General features: G+C 49.8%; 1 protein-coding gene across 1 annotated transcript in view; it reads left to right on the top strand.

Moving 5' to 3' along the window:
• Positions 1-20,482, top strand: part of NT5DC2 (5'-nucleotidase domain containing 2) — a 184,147-nt gene that overhangs the window by 41,199 nt on the left and 122,466 nt on the right. Inside the window, exon 5 of the mRNA XM_082265923.1 lies at positions 1,191-1,284. Within this exon, the coding sequence (XP_082122049.1) occupies positions 1,191-1,284 (94 nt within the window). The remainder of the gene's footprint in view (positions 1-1,190; positions 1,285-20,482) is intronic.

The following is a 20,482-nucleotide window of genomic DNA, read 5'->3' on the forward strand; positions in this document are numbered from 1 at the left end:
CCCCCTGATGGCTAGAACAGTAATATCATATGTGCGAAATGCCTTTTCTTTTACATTGACATTGTATATCACATATAATATGCATTATTCTTATTTATGGAATATGTAGTAAATAATACATTCTGTTTCTTTAAAATTACTTATGTTTTTACACAGACAAAACAATTATTAAGCTCCAGACGAAGCTTTCACAGAGAAGGCGAAACATGTTGAGCAAACTGTCATGAGTAATGTATACCATATATTTACTGTAAACTTCGGCCGACCCTGCTGACTGGCACCCTGAGCATCGAGGTGTCCGCCGGCAGCCTCTGTCTGCCTTGAAGTATATTACATTGGATGTATGCATAATACAATTTGTTCTGTACACAACTGTTCCTACACTATATGAAGGTCTAGCACCTCATGCAAGACTATATCTGATACTGTCGACCGTTTTCTGGTCTCATGTTCAATGTAGATTTCTTTCATCTGCTTGTATCACTAGATGTTTTTAAAATGTTTGTTTAATAAAAAGCAATTTTATAAAAATTTAGTGCCCGAAATCCTTGTCTCCCAACCTTTCCATATCCAATGATTCAAATGTAGGACAGGGCCCTCTTCAGATGATATATATAATGACCCAGACTGCTGCTGTCTGGTGAGTCATGTGTTTTTGACAATTTGCTTACAAGCCTGATGTCCTTGCAACAAGAGTTGATCATATGAAACAATTGTAAAACTGAAATGTTGCAGTGTGTAATAAAGCCTGTGTTCACAGGAACGTAGCCAAAATTAGGGTTTAATTTAAAATTCTGAAATCTGGTCTGGGCATGCCAGTTTGAAATCATTGTATGGTAGTCATTAGAAGTGTTACATTTTATTACATTTGTTATTTGGCCAAAGATACTGATCTTGTTTTTCCACAGCTAATGTGGTAATACCCTGAAGCTATCTGGAGACAGGGACTGGATAAATTGGGCCACATTTTGTACACTGCTATAAGTTAGTGAAACTAATGTACCTCCCAGAAAACAAAGTACATTTTGTATTTGTTTTTCTTCTGGGAATGTTGAATATCCGGCAATGCGTGCCAGCCTGTCCCTGTGCCAGCAGCCACCCTGTGCTTTCTCTATTGCTTGGTTTGTTAAGTGTATCTGCTGAACCTTGACCTAGTTGTTAATGTTCTTTTCTCATAATGCCATTTATAGGGGTCTCAAAGCTGTTCCAGATGAGGAAGTCATAGAATTATATGGGGGCAGCACACATATCCCACTCTTCCAGATGGGCGATTTCTACGGAAAGGTATTTGTTGTAAAATATAAAAACAGTACATTCATTTCACTCCTAGCTCTATATATTGCCTTTAAAAGAAGTACACTTTATTGATATGTTTTTGAGAAAAGAACAGAAACCAACACACATCTGGTTAATGGTTCTTCTGGAACTCTAAGAAATACTTAAAACGTCTTGCTGTCAAAGCTTTTTATGTGAAGTTGCATTTGCCAATAAAAGGCTAAATTAAAATCACTAACTTGGTGGCATCTTCACTTGGGCACATATCGGAGGAACAAGAACAGTATGTGGGTGCTCTGGGTGACCATCCCTCTAGGTGGAAGGTTATTAAAGGTGAGGCCTGAATTTGTGTGTGTGTGTGTGTGTGTGGGGGGGGGGGGGGGGGTAGAAGAAATGGGGTTAGATGGCTTTTTTTTTTTTTCCAAATACTTTTTATTGAGCTTTTTTATATATATATTAGTCACACACTACAAACAATCAGCAAACCTATATCTGTGACCACTTTACCTTGGATGTCCAATTGGTATAAGTAGAGTTTACAAAGGCAATTAAGCCAGCGTAGGCATTCTCATCTACGTGTTAAAATTACTCTCTGGTCTAGGTGACAAATTTATAATTAATATTTCTCTTACGCCTTACGACAGTCGCAGCCTCTCATACAGCCTTCACGAATGGGTAATGGCGCCCTCTGCAGGAACAAGCTAGGCAGTTTAAAATGTTAATAAAAAACTTTCTGCACATAGGCACACCTCCAGGGGGCCGTCTCTCAGCCATTACCCTGATCCAGTTACCACTGTTCTTCAGTTTTATACTGCCTAGCGTCAGGAGTAGGCTAGGTCTTCCCTTCCCTGCTGGGACCTAGTGTCTCAGTTTCTTTTATGTTTTTTTCTTGAAAAGTGTTTTTTTTTCTTTTGAAAATAGCTTTTCTCTTACGTCCTCCGACAGTCGCCGCCCCTCATAAATCATCACTATTGGGTATTGACTTCCACTCCGCAGGAGTAGCTAGGCATACGACTTAGTTAAAAGACAAAAGCATTTAGCATAGACACACCCATGGGGGCTGTCCCTCTGGTCAATACCCCCCTGCAGTAATCCCTCCCAACTCAGTTTGTCTCTGCCTAGCGTCAGGAGTAGTTAGGCTTCCCTGTGCTGGGGCTTCAGTCTCAGCCTTTCTAATCTTTTCTTTGATTTTTATTTGCAAAATGTCAGTTTTTTCTTTGCTTTACTAGCTGTTTATTTTGTCAGCTTTAGTTTAGTCGGATCTTCGGATGAAGATGGATCATGCGGAGCTGGGAATCAGACTGGCCGCCCTGGCTCTCCAGGGCAGAGGGTCAGATGGATCCCCAGCCCACCATCGAGCGTTCGGCTATGGTTCGCCCTGGCGCTATGAACGACCCATCCCTGCTCGCAGCAGGGATGCAGCCTGTGAGGTGGCTACCTCACTGGACACATCTGCGGTCCTGTGCTGCAGTGTCCTGCGTTTTTTGGCTGACGGCATTCCCTGTCATCTGAGGACAGAACAATTCAAATCTGTAAAGAAAAGCGCACGCAACCTCAGGCAATAACGCTTTAATAAAGGACAACAACACAGTACAATGGAATTGCACTCACACTTTTCCTTTAAGACAATCGCTTTACAGCATTCCAACAGGAGCTACTCGCTCAGCAGGTAACTCTTATTTACATTGGAAGAGCTGCCATTTGCCCAAATGGAAAGAAAACATACCCTACAGTCAATTCTGTAGGCTGCGTAGAAATTGCACAGATACTGAGCAATATCTGTTGCAAGCTAAAATTTTAGAGAAAAAATTTATGGAGAAAGGGTATGCTGTGCAGCATATACAAAAAGCCAGAGATCGCTATATAGAAGGCTGTAGTAGCTAGGCAGCTGTGGAGAACGGTGCTCCCCGAGAGGTTATGTTTATTACAAAATTCAATAACCAACATTGGGCCATTAAGAGAGCTTTGCAGAAACATTGGCCTATTCTGCAGCAGGATGCAGCCTTAGGTAGAGTGCTCCCTAAAAAACCCAAAGTGGTGTTTAGGCGGGCTAGCAATGTAAAGAGTCTGGTTACTCCAAGCAAAATAAAAATTATGAAATGCCAAAATAGAGCATCCACTATCCCAGTTCTCTTTAATATGGTAGGCTCCTACAAATGCAAGCAGAGCAGATGTAAGGCTTGTGCATTTATGCAACATGGCAAAAGTAGCTTTACATCAGTTGCAGGGCGCTCCCATAATATCAAACAATTCATTAGCTGTGGTACACAGTTTGTGGTCTATGGCTTGAAGTGCCCATGTGGCTTAATTTATGTTGGCAGGACAGTTAGAGCAATGCGCACCAGGTTTGGCGAACATCGCCGGTTTATTGAGCAGAAAAAAGACAAGCACAGCGTGCCAAGACACTTCTGTAAAGCACATGGTGGGGATACTGCAGGCCTGGAACTATTTGGGATTGAAGCCATATCTATGACTCTCCCAGAAGGTGAAAGGTTTTCGATCCTGTGCAGGCAAGAAACATTCTGGATCTTTACACTTGGGTCCATGTCGCCGGGTGGGCTCAATGAGGAGCTGGAAGTCAACACGATCATTTGACATATCAGCACGGGGGTGTGGGCATGGTAGAGTGGGTTCCAGCACATGCACATACACATGGTTACCAAGGGTAGGGAACATAGTCCCTGCCAGGCCATGTGTCTGTGAAGTGTGCACGGAGGCATACGCACATTCGTGTCCACACAACAATATCTGAGCAGCTGGGTATGTGAATAGGTGTATATGTATAGATATATATTTGGGGATACTCAGGGTGTCACCACCGATGGGTATGTGTAGGTATATGTATTTCTCATGTGTGTGTGTGTGTGTGTATATATATATATATATATATATATATATGTATATATATATGTATATGTATGTATGTGTGTATGTGTGTGTGTGTGTGTGTGTGTGTGTATATATATGAGAAATATAAACAACTGCCGTGTAGTATATTTGGTTGGCCTATATGGAGTAGTATCCTCATATACTAATTGATATTTGCATATGTGCCATATGGAATTGAATCTTATCTTACTGAATTCTAATGAGACTAGTATTTTTATATATTTATTATGTGTATTATCCTGACTTATGAAATTATCCTGGTAGATGGATGAGAGATAATGTGGAATTAATATGATCCGTCGACTATTGGTATTAGGAAATGCTGATGTAGCTTAGAGTCTTATATACATATATACTTTTAGGATACGTTTATGTATTTTTAGCAGGAGACAACCATTGCTATGTAGGGAATGTGATATCCAAACGTGTATCTATAATAGCTCTGGTTAATATCTGCGCTGGTATTAAATTGTATTTTAAATTTTAAATTGTATTTTAAATTGTATCTTAAACTGTATTTTTAATATATGTTTTTTAATATATGTTTTTTAAAAGTGGATAGCCCCTTGCTTCTCCCATCCCAGCCAAGGTGGATAAGGATTATTGGTTACTGGCCCCTTTAAGAATACACAATTAAATAATTAGGGCCGATGGTATCCCGGGTATATAGGGAGGGGCGTTAGCAGGAAGCAAGGTGGGACCTAAGGAAGGAGGCTCCGCCTCCGAAACACGTTGTCCGTAGTAACAGCAGAGGCAGTGCACCCGTGTCTTGAATCTCCCACCTCGCAGCTCCGTACAACTTGTGGCTCCGGCTTTGGCTGAGGCTCTCCTGAGGCGCCGTAAATTACGTTGGTATAGTGCGCAGGCGCACTAGAACCGGCATCCGGTGACCAGGCAACACAGGAAGTGAAGGAGAGCGGGGATACAGCGGCGGCAGCCGCGAATGAGGAGACCGCAGAGTCACCATCTGGAGGGACGGGAGGAGCGAGTAGCTCCTGTTGGAATGCTGTAAAGCGATTGCCTTAAAGGAAAAGTGTGAGTGCAATTCCAATGTACTGTGTTGTTGTCCTTTATTAAAGCGTTATTGCCCGAGGTTGCGTGCGCTTTTCTTTACAGATTTCAATTGTTTTGATCCGCCCCCCCCCCCCCCCCCCCCAGTGGAGTGAGAGAGGAGCAGCAGCAACCAGGACATTTCAGCTATAAAACATACAAACAAAGGAGGTGAACACATGGACAGCGCCATGGGCTGGTGAAGTACTCCTCTTTGTACTTGTTGTATATCAGCATGTGCAGGATCTGTCCTTTTTGATTGTCATCTGAGGACAGAGGCTTTCCGTTCATAGAGGCACTCCACGCCATCCGGTACAGGTAAGTACTTTCTGTGTGGGGACCTCTGTCTGGGGTGGCAGTCCTGTGTTGCTGTGTGTCCCCTCATGTCTGTGCGTTTGTGGGGCTCCCTGATGCGATCCCTGCGGGGGTCTTCTTTATTACACTGCTGGCACTGTGTGGTGTGGGGGCCCCTCTCCTGTGTCACTTTTAGTGTTTGGGAGGTGCAGACTGTGTGTGAGGCGACCGCTGCGGCTAAAAACCTCGCGGTCCGCCATTTTGGATGTCGGCAGCATGTCTGGCTTCACTATGGGCTTTTACAGTAGCTTGCTATGTAGTGTTTTGGCGCCATCTTGTGTGTGGCAGAAAGATCGTTCCGAGCACATGTCGGCGACCATCTTGCCGAAGCCTTCCATTCACTTCTATGGGCAGCCATTTTCCCTGGGCCTGGCAGCATATAGTTCAGCTTCTGGTGACCTCCCTTCCTTTTCCTCTGGAGCAGCGATCGGTGTGGTAACACTGTGGGGCTCTGCAGACTGTCTCTTCCATATCTCTCTGTTCTATCCTTCCTGGCTCAGTTTTGTCCCTTTTTGGGGGGTCTGTGTATACAGTGCTTATAGCGGTGGGCTGTGCTATCCGCAGCGCTTTTAAAGGGCCAGTACTCTTACTCATTGTTTTGGCAATGGATTCTCAGGACAGCAAATTCCCCTCAGCCTTGGTGGGGGACCCCAGTTCTGCTGAACCCCCCGTTATACCTAATTTGGCCGCTGTGGTGGCGTCTTTGGTGTCAAAAATGCAAGTGCTGGTGGCTAAACGTGCTGCTAGGAAAAGGCCCAGATTATCTTTCTCCTCTGATTCAGATGGTGATGTGGCTGCTGTGGCTGGCGTGCCCTTTTCAGGGTCTCGTTCGTCCCTGGACCCTCTGGGGTCTGAGGGGGAGGCGGAGGTGGAGGGGGTTGATGATTCTTCCCCGGGGTCGCCTGAAGAACGCACACACATGGATGATTTGATTTCTTCTGTGAAAGAAACACTACATTTGGAGGATGAGCCCACTCCTCCGGCCATTGTGTCCTCATTTGGTACACATAGGGCCCGCAAGTCGGCGCAGGTTTTTCCCTGCCCCGCTGAGTTTCATCACACAGTGACTGAACAGTGGCGCAGTTTAAAACGCCCCTTCACGGTGCCTAGTTGGTTTAAACTGCTGTAACCCTTTGCGCCTTCTACGGATGCGCACTGGTGCGTGGCCCCCAAGGTGGATCACGCTGTGGCCGTATTAAACAAGGCTACTCTGGTTCCCACTGAGGATTCCCTGGTGTTCAGGGATCCTACGGACAGGAGGTTGGAGTCTCTTGCCCGCCATACCTATACGGTGGCGGGCTCTATGCTCAAACCTATTTTCGCTTCTGTCATGGTGGCTCAAGCGGTGGCGGACTGGACTAAGGTGCTTAGACGCACTCTCGTGACTGATTCTGCCCCACTTGCTACGCTGGAAATGGTGGACCAGATTCATCAAGGGGTCATGTTTTTGTGCGATGCGGCCTTAAATGAGGCCCCTTTAGCTGCACGCCTGTCTAGTGTCGCGGTGCTTAACCGTCGACTGATCTGGCTGAAGAGCTGGCCGGCTGACCAGACGTCACGGAAAACAGTGGCTGACTTTCCTTATGCTGGGTCTCGCCTTTTTGGCGAGGCTTTGGATACTTTGGTGAAAGGAGTCACTGGGGGCAAAAGCACTCTGCTGCCCCAGAATCCGAAGAACAAGTCCTTTCGCGGCAAGCGGGGTCCCGCCTTTAGACCCACTCAGGGGTCCTTTCGTGCCTTTAAGTCACAATTCAAGGGCAAACCTTTCAAGGGCCAAGGTGGCCAGAAGAAGCCCTGGGCGGGTAACCAAACGTCCGGCCATGGACGGCTCAGCCTGACTCTGCCTGAAGGGACGCCCTCACCCGTTTCAGGGGTGGGGGGACGTTTGCACGGTTTCCTCCAACCTTGGCTGCTCCGTATTCCGGACAGGTGGGTTCAGGAAATAATTCGATCAGGATACAAGATCGGATTCCTTTCGCGGCCAGCGGACAGATTCTTTCCCTCAAATCTTCATTTGACCCCAGGGCGTTTACAGGACCTGCATCAAGCGGTGCAGGACCTCCTGGTCCAGGGGGTGATTGTCCCGGTGCCTCATCGGGACAGGTTTCGGGGGTTTTACTCCAATCTGTTCACTGTGCCCAGAAAGGAGGGCAAGGTGCGTCCTATCCTGGACTTGAAAGCTCTGGATTGGTTTGCCATTGCGGAGGACCATTATCAGTTTGTAGTGTTACCTTTCGGTCTCGCTTCGGCTCCAAGGGTCTTTACCAAAGTGCTGGCACCTGTTCTGGGCCTGTTGAGGGCACAGGGCATTGTGGTCTTGGGATATCTGGATGATCTCCTGTTAAGATCGAGTGCCAGTCAGAGCCTGATGTGCGATCTGTCAACTACGGTACAGACGCTAAAGGAGTTCGGTTGGACCATCAAGGATCAGAAGTTGTCGTTGTCTCCTTCGGTTCATCTTCACTATCTGGGAATGGTTCTGGACTCTGCTCAAGTGAAGGTTTTTCTGCCGGAGGACAAGCTCCGGACGCTTAAAAACGAGGTCAGGTCCCTCAGGGACAACCAGTCCTCGTCGCTCAGGACCTGTATGCGGTGCCTGGGGTTGATGGTATCAGCCTTCGAGGCGATCCCATTTGCTCAGTTTCACACTCGGTCTCTTCAAGCAGAGATCCTGGCCAGGTGGGACAGACTTCCTCAGTCCTTGGATCTGAGGGTTTCGTTGAGTCGCCAGACCAGAATGGATCTTCTGTGGTGGCTTCAGTCCCCGGCTGTGTCAGAAGGAAAATCCTTCCGTCCGTTGCTGTGGACGGTGATTACCACGGATGCCAGCCTGTCAGGCTGGGGTGGAGTCCTGGGCAACCTGTCTGCCCAGAGCACTTGGTCGGAGGAGGAATCCTCCCTTCCGATCAACATAATGGAGTTAAGAGCGATCAAGCTCTGTCTTTACCAGTGGTCGGAGCGACTTCGGGGCCGTCCTGTTTGGGTACAGACGGACAATGCTACCGCGGTGGCTTACATCAACCACCAAGAGGGCACCAGGAGTGCCCGGGCGGCCCGGGAGGTGACCGACATTCTGTCTTGGGCCGAGACTCATGTCCCGCCGATTTCGGCAGTTCATATTCTGGGTGTGGAGAATTGGCAGGCCGACTATCTGAGCCGCCAGACCCTGGACCAGGGGGAATGGTCCCTACACCCGGAGGTCTTCCAAATGCTGTGTGCGAAGTGGGGATCCCCAGATGTGGATCTGTTCGTGTCTCGGCTAAACCACAAGGTGGAAAGGTTCGTGGCATGCCTTTCCTCCGATTCAGTTGTTGTTACAGTGGCTGGCTTTAATGGCCTGGCTGTTAAGAGCCAGGTCCTGAGAGACAGGCGTCTCTCCCCAGAGGTCATTCCTACTTTAATCAAGGCTAGGAAAGCCTCGTCTGGTAAGATTTATTACTGTACCTGGAAAGCCTATTTTGCCTGGTGTGAGTCCAGGGGGTTTTTCTCCTCGCTCATATTCGGTGACGAGAGTGTTGGCTTTCCTTCAGGCTGGTGTGGACCAGCGCCTGGCGCTGGCCACGATAAAGGGCCAGGTATCTGCACTGGCTGTTCTTTTTCAACGCCCTGTGGCGTCTCATTCCTTAATTCGCACCTTCATTCAAGGTGGGCGACATTTGGCCCCTCCCCGGAGGGAGCCTTTACCTCCATGGGACTTGAACTTGGTTCTGTCCGTGTTACAGCGTTCTCCCTTTGAAAACATCCGTGAGATATCGTTGCCTCTGCTGTCTAAAATGGTTGCTTTTCTAGTGGCGATCACTTCGGCTCGCAGAGTGTCGGAGCTGGCGGCGTTGTCTTGCCGCTCTCCTTATTTGGTGGTTTACAAGGATAAGGTGGTCTTGCGACCTCATTCGTCTTTTCTCCCTAAGGTGGTCTCTGAATTTCACCTTAATGAGGACATTGTTTTGCCTTCGCTCTGTGCGAAGCCTAAGCATCCTAAGGAGGTTGCATTGTATTCCTTGGATGTTGTCAGGGCGATCAGAGTATACCTGTCGTCCACTGAATCCTTTCGGAAATCGGATTCTCTCTTTGTCCTTCCTGAGGGACCTCGGAAGGGCATGGCTGCGTCTGCAGCGACTATTGCCAAATTGATCAGACAGACCATTGAACAGGCCTATGCTTTGAAGGAACGGGTTCCACCCTTCCCTATTAAGGCGCACTCTACCAGATCATTGAGTACGTCCTGGGCCTACCGGCATCCGGCCTCGGTGGCCCAGGTGTGCATGGCTGCGACTTGGTCGTCGGTGCACACCTTTTCCAAATTCTTTAAGGTAGATGTTCTAGCATCAGCTGATGCCTCCTTTGGCCGCAAAGTTCTCTGTGCGGCAGTGCCATAGAGAACCCTTGTTTTTTTGTGGGTCCCTGGCTGTTGGATTTGTTTATACCCTGGGTTATTTGCTTTCCTGGGCTCTTGCTCCTGTTGAGCCTTTTTTCGTTGCCCAGAAGGTTCTCTTACTGTGTGTGTAAGGTTCCTTTCTCTACCTTTTCTTGCCTTTTCTACGGTTGCGTCTCCCACCCCTCATGTCTACACTGCTTTGGGACATCCCAATAGTGATGACTTATGAGGGGCGGCGACTGTCGGAGGACGTAAGAGAAAACTGAATTTTTGTATACACAATTGTGTGAAAGATTAGTAAAGATTCTAATAGCAAAAAATTCAGCACTTCTTAATAATGAACTCCAGCACCTCCACCAAAACGCAGAATCACCCGGTGTGCACAAAAATGCTTACCAGATGAGGTGGACCCCTTATTACAGGGGGTCAAATTAGGCAGAGAGTCACAAGTAAGGACAGGGTACTTTGCCAGTAACGACCAGTATGCTAAGTTTCCAAGGGGCACCTCCAATACACCTCCAGATATCCACCTATATGTATCCTTATCACAGGGAATGGTTCTCAGGATACCTGCAAGATTTTCAGCAGTCTCTTTTCCATCATCCCCTTCTGCACAATAAAGACCCGACAGATCTTCATTTGGAGCGAGATTGCTCTCCACGATTTTGTGGCGTCCTCTCGGGAGTGGTCTGTCCGTCACTGTTGATCAATTCTGGTTGCCGTATGGTCCTGCCCTGAAGCTTTTCGTCATTTCCGACTTTGTCAAAGGGGAGGTGGAGGTGCTCTAATTGCACCAAATTTAGATTATATTCATCTTATTTGATTCGCATATGCACTTTATATCTATTTATGACTATTATCTGTTTTTCACTTAAGTATATTTTGGTTGAGCGGAATATATTATCATATCCAATCACACGTTTTACACGGTTAGTTGCAGCCCCTGAATAGGAATTTTTCTACACTTTAATTCACCATTATTTATCACTATTTATTTATTTATCTTCCATTGCACAGGTTTAGTTGGTGCCTAACGCCAACATCTTCTTTTATCCAGAGGAAGGCTCCCTAGCCTCCGTGGGACCTGAATTTGGTTTTATCCATTTTGCAACGGCCTCCCTTTGAGGATATCAGAGAAATACCTCTGCCTGTTTTGTCCTAGAAAATTGCCTTTCTGTTAGCTACCACATCTGCTCACAGAGTGTCTGAATTGGCAGCTCTGTCTTGCCGTTCACCTTATCTGGTTGTTCATAGGGATAAAGTGGTCCTGCAACCCAATCAGTCTTTTCCCCCCTAAGGTGGTGTCGGCTTTCCACCTCAATGAAGATATTGTGTTGCCTTCGCATCTGCGAAGCCCAAGCATCCTAAGGAATTTGCCTTGCATTCCTTGGATGTGGTCCGGGCGGTCAGGGTTTACCTGTCTGCAACGGAGTCTTTTAGGAAGTCTGATTCCCTGTTTGCCCTTCCTGAGGGACCTCGGAAGGGTTCGGCTGTGTCCGCAATGACAATTTCTAAATGGATCAGACAGACGATTGTTCAGGCCTATTCAATCAAGGGTCAGGTTCCTCCTTTCCCTGTGTAGGCACATTCTACTAGAGCCGTCAGTGCCTCTTTGGCGTTTCGCCATCAGACTTCTGTGGCTCAGGTGTGCAAGGCGGCGGCCTAGTCATCTGTGCCACTTTCTCCAAATTTACCAAACTTGATGTGATGGCATCCTCGGATGCTTCCTTTGGCCGCAGAATTTTGAGTGCGGCGGTTGTTTGAAGAGACGTGTTTTTTCCTGTCTCTTCCTAGTGGGGTTCTTTCTTATTCTGGGCTAGCTCCTGTTGAGCTTTTGTTGCCCTGTTGGCTCAGTTGTTTCTCTGGCCTGGTTGTCATGTTGCGTATTCAGTAGGTTGCGTCTTCCCACCCCTCACAACTGCACTGCTTTGTGACGTCCCACTCGTGAAGGCTGTATGAGAGTCAGGCGACTGTCGGAGGACGTAAGAGAAAATAGAGTTTTGTAAGAACTTACCGTAAAACTCTTTTCTCTGAGTCCTCCGACAGTCGCAGCCCCTGCCCCTCTGTTTTTTTGGATCTTGGGGTTGTTGCCTTCCAGTACTGCTTGCTAAATAACTGAAGGACAGTGGTAACTGGATCAGGATAATGGCTGAGGGACAGCCCCCTGGAGGTGTGTCCAAGTGTAGAAAGTTTTTTATTAACATTTCAAACTGCCTAGCTTGCTCCTGCAGAGGGCCCCATTACCCACTCGTGAAGGCTGTATGAGAGGCTGCGACTGTCGGAGGACTCAGAGAAAAGAGTTTTACGGTAAGTCCTTACAAAAACTCTATTGTCTCTATCGTTCATTGACGGACGCAATTCCCGATGCATATCAGTAGGGTTATATGGCCCCCTACAGGAGTAGGACACTAGGCAGAAAAAAAAGTTCTGGCTACGCCTATGGGCAGTCCCTATTTGGCCGACAACCCCCCCCACTTCGGCGGAAAGGGGTCCTGTCAGGAGATGGCGCCCGCCTGTGTTCCTGGTACAGTGAGTAAATGTCCCCCCCCCCCCCCCTTCCCTGACAGATTTTAGGCTGGGACCTCGTTCTCAGGCAGCATGGGGGGTCTGGGGGTGCGCTGTTGGCCGATCATACGGGTGGGGGGGCCTCGGTCAGTTCCTTTGCAGCCTACCTGCCTATTGATGGTGTTGGGAGGGCTGGGGGGGGTCCCCCTGTGGGTCCTCGTTTGCGCTGCCATTTTCTTGTAGCCAATCTAGTCTAGCCATCTTGGTACATTTTTTTTCAGCCATTTTGCTGTGAATTCTTGCCGGGAATCTAGATTAGAGTGCCTGGAGCCGTTTTCCGGGGGGAGGAGCCCCTCCCTTCACCCTGGGCAATTACAATGCTCACTCCCTTTTGGGAGAGCTTGCTGCTACACGTGCAGATGTCCTGGGAATGCATTTTGGGACAGTGGGTTCTGGGGGTCTCTCTCTCTGTTGGGGGTCTTCAGGGCGTGACTGACCTTTGGGGAGCGCTGTAGCGCAGTGGGACCGTTTTTTTTTGTAAAATTGTCATTTCTCATACGTCCTCTGACAGTTGCAGCCCGTTCAGATGTTCTTCACTATTGGGTGAAGAAAACTTAACAAAAAAAGTGTTAGACACACCTCTAGGGGGCTCTCCTTCTCGACATTACCATCAGCCATTCAGTGCTGCTCTTCAGTTTCTTGCTGCCTAGCGTTAGGAGTAGGACTAGGTTTCCCAGCTGGGACTCCTGTCTCAGTTTTTTATTTTTCTTTGAAAAATGTTTTGATTTTATTTTCCTCACTCACTCACTATCGCTAGTTAGTCAGGGGGATCCTTCTGGAGAACTACAAGCGACAGCCAGGCTGGGCCTCGCACTGGATAATCTAGATCCTTATGGTGTCCCAGCCTGACCAGCAAGCGTGCACAGGTTGTGGTCCGCCCAGGCCTCGCCGCGACGGTGCCCCTGTGGATGGGGACAAGCCTGTGGAGAGCTTTTCTTCGCCGGGACATCTCAACTCTGGAACGCCCTGTATTGCAGCGTCCCCCCTTGGCTGATAGCACCCCCACTCAGGGTGGGAGGTGGTCCGTATCAGAGCGGAGTCCGTGGTATGGTGAGTGATGCTACCCCCCCCCCCCCCATGTCCCACTCCTTAGGGATGTCAGAACATGCTGTCTCTGTAGTGTCCCCCCTGGCCGGTTTGGACAGTCCCTACCTCCCTGCCCCCTTTGGGGGGTGCTCTGCGGTAAACGCTGCATGGGGGGGGGGGGGTTGTGGGGGCTTGTTACCTTGTCCTGAGAGTCTTCCTGGTAGATTCCCGTGGTGGCCAGGTCCTGGGTTCCTGACAAATTGGCGCCCTTTGTTTTCGGCCGCCTTTTTGGGTGAGGGTAGCCTGGCTGACTCCCTGTGAGGGCAGCAGCCATTTACTTGCTGTATTTGGCACTGGTTCCGGTGCCATCTTGGATGTGGGCAGCCGCCTAGTAAGGGCGGCGGCCATTTTCTGGGTGAGCGTTTTTCACTTTCATATTTCTGTCATTTGGGGGATTTTAATGCATTTTGGGTGTTTTTTTCCCAAAAATCCACTGCTCCCTCAGTTAATCAATCAATGTAAAGGGGAATTCCAGCGGCAGTTGCGGGATCGTGGTGTGGACCGAGAACTCGCCGATTTAAAGGGCCAGTGTCCCTTTTTTTTGTATTACTGCCAAAATGAGTCCTAGGTTAACCCTGATCTATTTTTTGCGCTTCCTGAACATGCGGAGCACCTTTCCGCAGCACCTCTGCCTGCAGCCATTGCTACAAATGTTGTCACCGTGTACGCTTCAGTACCGGCCGGTGCCCTCTGTCGTCCTCTTCAGAGCCTGATGTGGTTGCCACGGACAGCGTCCCCCTGAGGGGTTCCAGTCCACTCACTTAGTAAGGGGAGTTGGAGGGGTCCTCCTTCACCGCAGCGCGGGAACGCGCTTTAGTTGCTTATTTGCTCTGTCAGAAACATTTTCAAAATTGTAATTTTTCATTTTGCATGATGAGCCCGACCAGTCAGGTTAGCGGGTTTCCTTCAGGTTCCGCACAACCCAGAAGTCGGATCAGGTTTCCCCCTGTCCCGAGGAGTTTAACAACATTGTGAACATACAGTGTGGCCGTGTTAAGCTCACACTGGCGGTGCCTAAGCGGTTTTTCAACGCCGCTATCCTTTTGCAGACGGTGTCCCCTGGGGTGCACCACACTGTTTCTGGATTAAATAACTGCACGGTGGTGCCCGTGGACGACTCTCCGGTGTTTAATGACCCGATGGATGGGCGTGTGGAGTCTTTCCCGCCGTATTTATTTGGTGGCGGGCTCCCCCCTAATGCCTGTGTTCGCTTTTGTGCTGGTTTCACAGATACGGAATGGGTCAAGGTGCTTACATGCAAGGTGGCAGAGTCGGCCTCTCCGACTCATATTGCCCTGGTGGAACGTATGGCCCAAGCCATGGTGTTCCTGTGTGATGCGGCCCTGGACGAAGCTCCTCTGGTCGAAAGGTTATCCGCGGTAGAGGTTGCGCTCGGCCGCATGGTTTGGGTTGAAGAGCTGGTCGGCCGGCCATGCCTCCAAATAGATTGTGTGTGATATCCCTTTTTGGGGGAACGGCTTTTTGTTGACCCCCTGGCTAGGGTTGTAAAGGGTCTCACAGGGGGTATGAGTATCCTCCTGCCCCGAGCCGCACAGAATTAATCACCCCTCGTGCGGCTGGCCCTTCCTTCAAGGCATATCAGTGGGCCCCTTCGTGCCTCAGGGTCACAGGACGAAGGAAAATTCTTCAAGGCCTTTGGCGATGACTATTAGTCCTGGTCTGGTTAGCCCACGACTGGTCAGTCCTGTGCTGCGGCCCAGTCTTCCGCCTTCCAGGACACCCTCACCCGTTTCCGAGATGGGGGGACGTCTGTGTCTTGTTCAGGAACTTGGGTTGTCCAAAATTCAGGACAAGGGGGTTCACAAACTGATTCGTTCAGGGTACAAGATCGAGTTTCGATCTTGCCCCGCGGACAGAATCTTTCCATCAAATATCCATCTATCTCCCGATCATTTCCGAGATCTCAAGGGGGCTGTGCAAGATCTTCTTGCCCAAAGAGTTGTTATACCAGCCTTTCAGCAGGACAGGTTTCGGGGGTTCTATTCCAACCTGTTAGCAGTGCCCAGAAAGGAGGGTAAAAGTGCGTCCGATTCTGAACCTCAAGTCTCTGAACCGCTGTGCAGAAGTTCCGGATTGGAATCCATCCAGTCGGTGGTGGCGTCTCTAAATCAAGGAGGTTTTCTGGCCTTCATTGACTTAAAGGATGCGTATCTGCACATCCCTGTCTACGAGGGTCATCAACCGTTTCTCCGTTTCGCGGTGGCAGAGGACCATTTTCAATTTGTGGCATTACCCTTTGGTAAACTTCGACTCCCAGGGTATTCACCAAGGTTTTTTAGCCCTGTGCTGGCAAAGGGGGATTGTGGTCCTCGGTTATCTGGGCGAGCTCGTGTGCCACTCTGTCAAGCGATCTGACGGTCACGGTTCAGACGCTCCAGGAGTTCTGGAAATTGATTGCCCACCCGAAGTCGGCACTGACCTCGTCAGTCCGCCTGAGTTACCTGGGCATGGTCTTGGACTCCGCTCAGACAAAAGTGTTTCTCCCGGAGGACAAATCTCTCCTCCCTACTGGCCTGCATGAGGTCCCTGGGGCTGATGTTTTCAGCTTTCGAGGCGATCCCGTTTGCACAGTTTCACACAAGGACTCTGCAAGCAGAGATTCTTTCCAGATGGCACAAGGATCCACAGTCCCTGGACAGGATGATATGTTTGAGCCGTCTCACGAGGTCGGAGCTTTATTGGTGGCTTCTGTCACCCGCTCTGAGCCAGGGCAAGCCTTTTCTGCCCCTGTTGTGGACGGTAATCACCATGGATGCCAGCCAGCCTGTGTGCCCAGGGGACGTGGTCAACGGAGGAATCCTACTTGCCGATACATGTTCTGGAGCTCAGGGCGATCAAACTCTGCCTGCTCCATTGGGCGACTTGGTTGCACAGTCGCCTGGTTCGGGTTCAGACCGACAATGCCACAGCTGTGGATTGCATCAATCAGCATGGGGGCACCAGGAGTGCCCGGGCGGCCAAGGAAGTGGCCGTGATTCTGACTTGGGCCGAGGCAAACGTTCCAGCTATCTTCGCTGTTTACATTCCGGGTGTGGAGCACTGGCAGGCGGACTATCTCATTCGTCCGGAGGTGTTTCGTCCCGTGTGCCCGGTTAGGGGACTCCAGACGTTTGATCTGTTCGCATCTCGTCTCAACAAAAAGGTGGGAAGGTTCGTGGCCAGGACCCAAGATCCTCTGGCAGACGCCATGGACGCGTTGGTGTTGCCCTGGCACCGGTATCGGCTGATTTACACCTTCCCTCCAAATCCACTTTTGTCCAGGTTCCTCCGCAGGTTGGCATTGGAACAGGTGCAAGAAATTTTTGTAGCTCCAGACTGGCCTCGTCGGTCTTTGTACGCGGACCTCGTGCAGATGGTCGTAGAGCCTCCCTGGCGGCTGAGTGAAGATCTGCTGTATCAAGGGATGATCTTCCGTCCTGCCTTACGGTCTCTGGCTTTAACGGCGTGGCTGTTGAAAGCCAGGTGTTGAGAGACAGTGGTCTCACGGATGCTGTCATTCCTACCTTGCTGAGAGCTCGGAAGGCTACCTCCAGGAAGATTTAACATTACCATCGTACCTGGAAGGCGTATATTACCTGGTGGCGAGGGTTTTGGCCTCCCTGCAGGAAGGTGTGGAACAGCGTTTGGCGCTGAGCACGATCTAAGGCCAGTTGTCAGCTTTAGCCATTTTCTTACAGAGTCCCTTGGCGACTTACTCCCTGATTCACACCTTTATTCAAGGGGTGTGTCATCTGGCTCCACCGCGGAGGGCTCCTTTGCCTCCATGGGACCTGAATTTGGTCTTGTCCATATTGCAACGGCCTCCCTTTGAGAACATCAGAGAAATCTCTCTGCCTGTGTTGTCCCAGTTGCCGTTTACCTTTTCTGGTTGTTCATAGGGATTAAGTGGTCCTACGACCAACTCAGTCTTTTCTCCCTAAGGTGGTGTCGGATTTCCACTTCAACGAGGATATTGTGTTGCCTTCGCATTGTGTGAAGCCCAAGCATCCCAAGGTGTTTGCCTTGCATTAATTGGATGTGGTCCGGGCGATCAGGGTTTACCTGTCAGCCACGGTGTCTTTTAGGAAGTCTGATTCTCTGGTTTTCCTTCCTGAGGGACCTCGAAAGGGTTCGGCTGCGTCCGCTGCAACCATTTCCAAATGGATCAGACAGACTATGGTTCAGGCCTATTCACTGAAGGGTCAGGTGCCTCCTTTCCCTGCGAGGGCACATTCTGCTAGAGCTGTGAGTGTCTCTTGGGCTTTTCGCCATCAGGCTTCTGTGGCTCATGTGTGCAAAGCGACGACCTGGTCGTCTGTGCACACTTTCACAAAAACTCTACAAGCTCGACGGATGGCATCCTCGGATGCTTCCTTTGGCCGCAAGTTTTGAGCGCGGCAGTTTGTTGAAGAGACATGTTTTTTTCTCTTCGTGGGGTGATTTTTTTTGTTCTAGGGTTAGCCCCTGTTGAGCTTCTGTTGCCCTGTTGGCTCAGTTTTCTCTGGCCTTGTTGACATGTTGCCATTCTTTGGTTGCGTCTTCCCACCCCTCACACCTGCACTGCTTTTGGACATCCCAATAGTGAAAAACATCTGAATGGGCTGCGACTGTCAGAGGACGTAGGAGAAAATAACATTTTTGTAACTTACCGTAGAATTCTTTTTTCTGAGTCCTCTGACAGTTGCAGCCCCCGCCCCTCTATTATGGGGTTCGTTGTCTTCCTATACTGCTTGCTACGAAACTGAAGAGCAGCACTGAATGACTAAGGGTAATGTCGAGAGGGACAGCCCCCTAGAGGTGTGTCTTTGTTTAACTCTTTTTTTTGTCAAGTTTTCACTACCTAGCCCGCTCCCAGCAGAGAGGGCGCATTACCCAATAGTGAAGAACATCTGAACAGACTGCGACTGTCAGAGGATTTTACGGTAAGTTCTTACAAAAATTCTATTTTTTGTCATTTTTTGCAAATTTTGCTGGAGGGTTCTTCTGGTTCAGTATGGACCCTGCAGACCATGTGTCCCCACCTGACCCCCTTATGGAGGCCCTTGAGAGGGCGAGGTGCCCAGAAAGAATCTCCACCTACCCCTGCTTCATCTGATGTCTTGGATTCTGAGTCTGACTCAGCCGCCGCAGACGTGGGTCTCCCTCCTGGGTCTGTTAACTCACACCCTGTCTCGGATAATGAGGATGACTTTTCTACCTCCCCTGCCGCGCAAGATACAGGCACTGGTGGATGCACCGGTGGTTTTGGTGTGTGACACCCTGCATTTTGGAGGACGCAGCGGCGGCAGCGCCTGGGGCGCAGGTTGCGTTTGGCACTCACATGCCATCCAGGGCAGCTTAATTTGCTAGCATGCTCATAAAGAATGGGATTGTCCGAGACGTTCCCCTGGGGTGTCTAAGCTGCTGCTAGACGTTACCCTTCTGAGGAGTCTCTGGTAATGAAGTGGACTGTACCACCTAAGGTAGAACCACCGGTCTCCAGGCTGAATAAGACTATTGTTATTCCAGTGGAGGAATCCCCGTCCCTTAAGGACCTAGGGGATAGGATGGCGGAGGCTGTGGCTTGCAATCTGCACTCCCTGGCATGGGTCTGCACTGAGAACAGTGTTAGGATTGCCCTTGCCACGCAGACTCTGCCTGATGGGTGGATTTCCAACGCCGTGACTTTGTGAGGAGTAAGTCCCTCCTGCCTTGGGGGAGCTGTTGGACCAGCTGGTGCAGGGCTGCAATATTTTAGCTATGCCGCGCTGGACACGGCTCCTTTATTGGGTCACCTGTCGGTTTGGGCAGTGGTTATCCGGCGTATACTTGGCTGAAGTGTTGGTCTGCGGATCATACTTCTGAGGGGGCCTTAACGGATCTCCTTTTTCAGGGGGGTCGCCTGTCTGGCGTTGCCCCTGGATGACATTATATATGGGTCTCACGGGGGGAAGAGTACTTTTCTTCCACAGGCTAACAAAGATAGGGAACCTCGTCACAGATGGGGTCCCTCCTTTTCGGCTCACAAACAGTAGTCGATGAGACGAAATCCTTCAAGACTTCCGCGGGTGGCTCCAAGCGACCCTAGTCTGGCAAACAATGATCGTTTTTTCCAGACCCGTGGACAAGGCCTACTCAGCCTGAAGGTGCATCCTCACTCGTATATGGGGTGGGGGGGACGTCTTTGCCGGTTCTCGGACCTGCGGCTGGCCTGGATCCCAGACAGCTGGGTTCGGGAGGTCATGCGGTCCAGTTACAAGATCGATCGAGTTTCTCCAGTAACGTTTTCCTTCACTGTACGGCTGTCCCCGGATCGCTTGCTGGCGCTCTATGGGGCAGTACAGTCAACAAGGCTGGACCTAATGGCCCTTGATGGTTCCGTGCAAATCAAAAATTCAAGATTTTATCGGCTCGCACAAGGGTGGCTTCCCTACATCAGGGGGATTCCTGGCCCCCATAGACATCAGAGATGCCTAACTTCTCATCCCGTTATGTGCAGGACACCAACAGGTTCTCCGTTTTTGCCGTGGGAGAGGATCACTATCGGTTTGTAGCGTTCCCCTTTGGTCTCGCCTCTGCTCCTCGGGTCTTTGCAAAAGTGTTGGCTCCGGTCCTGGCGCTGTTGCGACAGCAGATTGTATCGGTCCTGGGTTCCTGGCCGATCTGCTTCTCCGTGCGGAGTCCCCTACGGTTCTGACGATGAATTTGGAAGTCACTATGAGAACTCTGGAGGAGTTTGGGTGGGTTCTGAGCCTTCAGAAGTCGTCCCTGGTCCCCTCCATGAGACTGGACTATCTGGGCCTGACTTTGGACTCGTCCTCAGCCAGGGTGTTTCTCCCTCCGGAAAACTCTTGAAACTTCAGGCTGCGGTTCAGCTGTTGCTGTCTGGCACATGGTCGTCCCTTTGAA

The sequence above is a fragment of the Pelophylax lessonae genome (assembly GCF_965119305.1).
Source record: "Pelophylax lessonae genome assembly, chromosome: 8".
NCBI lineage: Eukaryota > Metazoa > Chordata > Amphibia > Anura > Ranidae > Pelophylax > Pelophylax lessonae.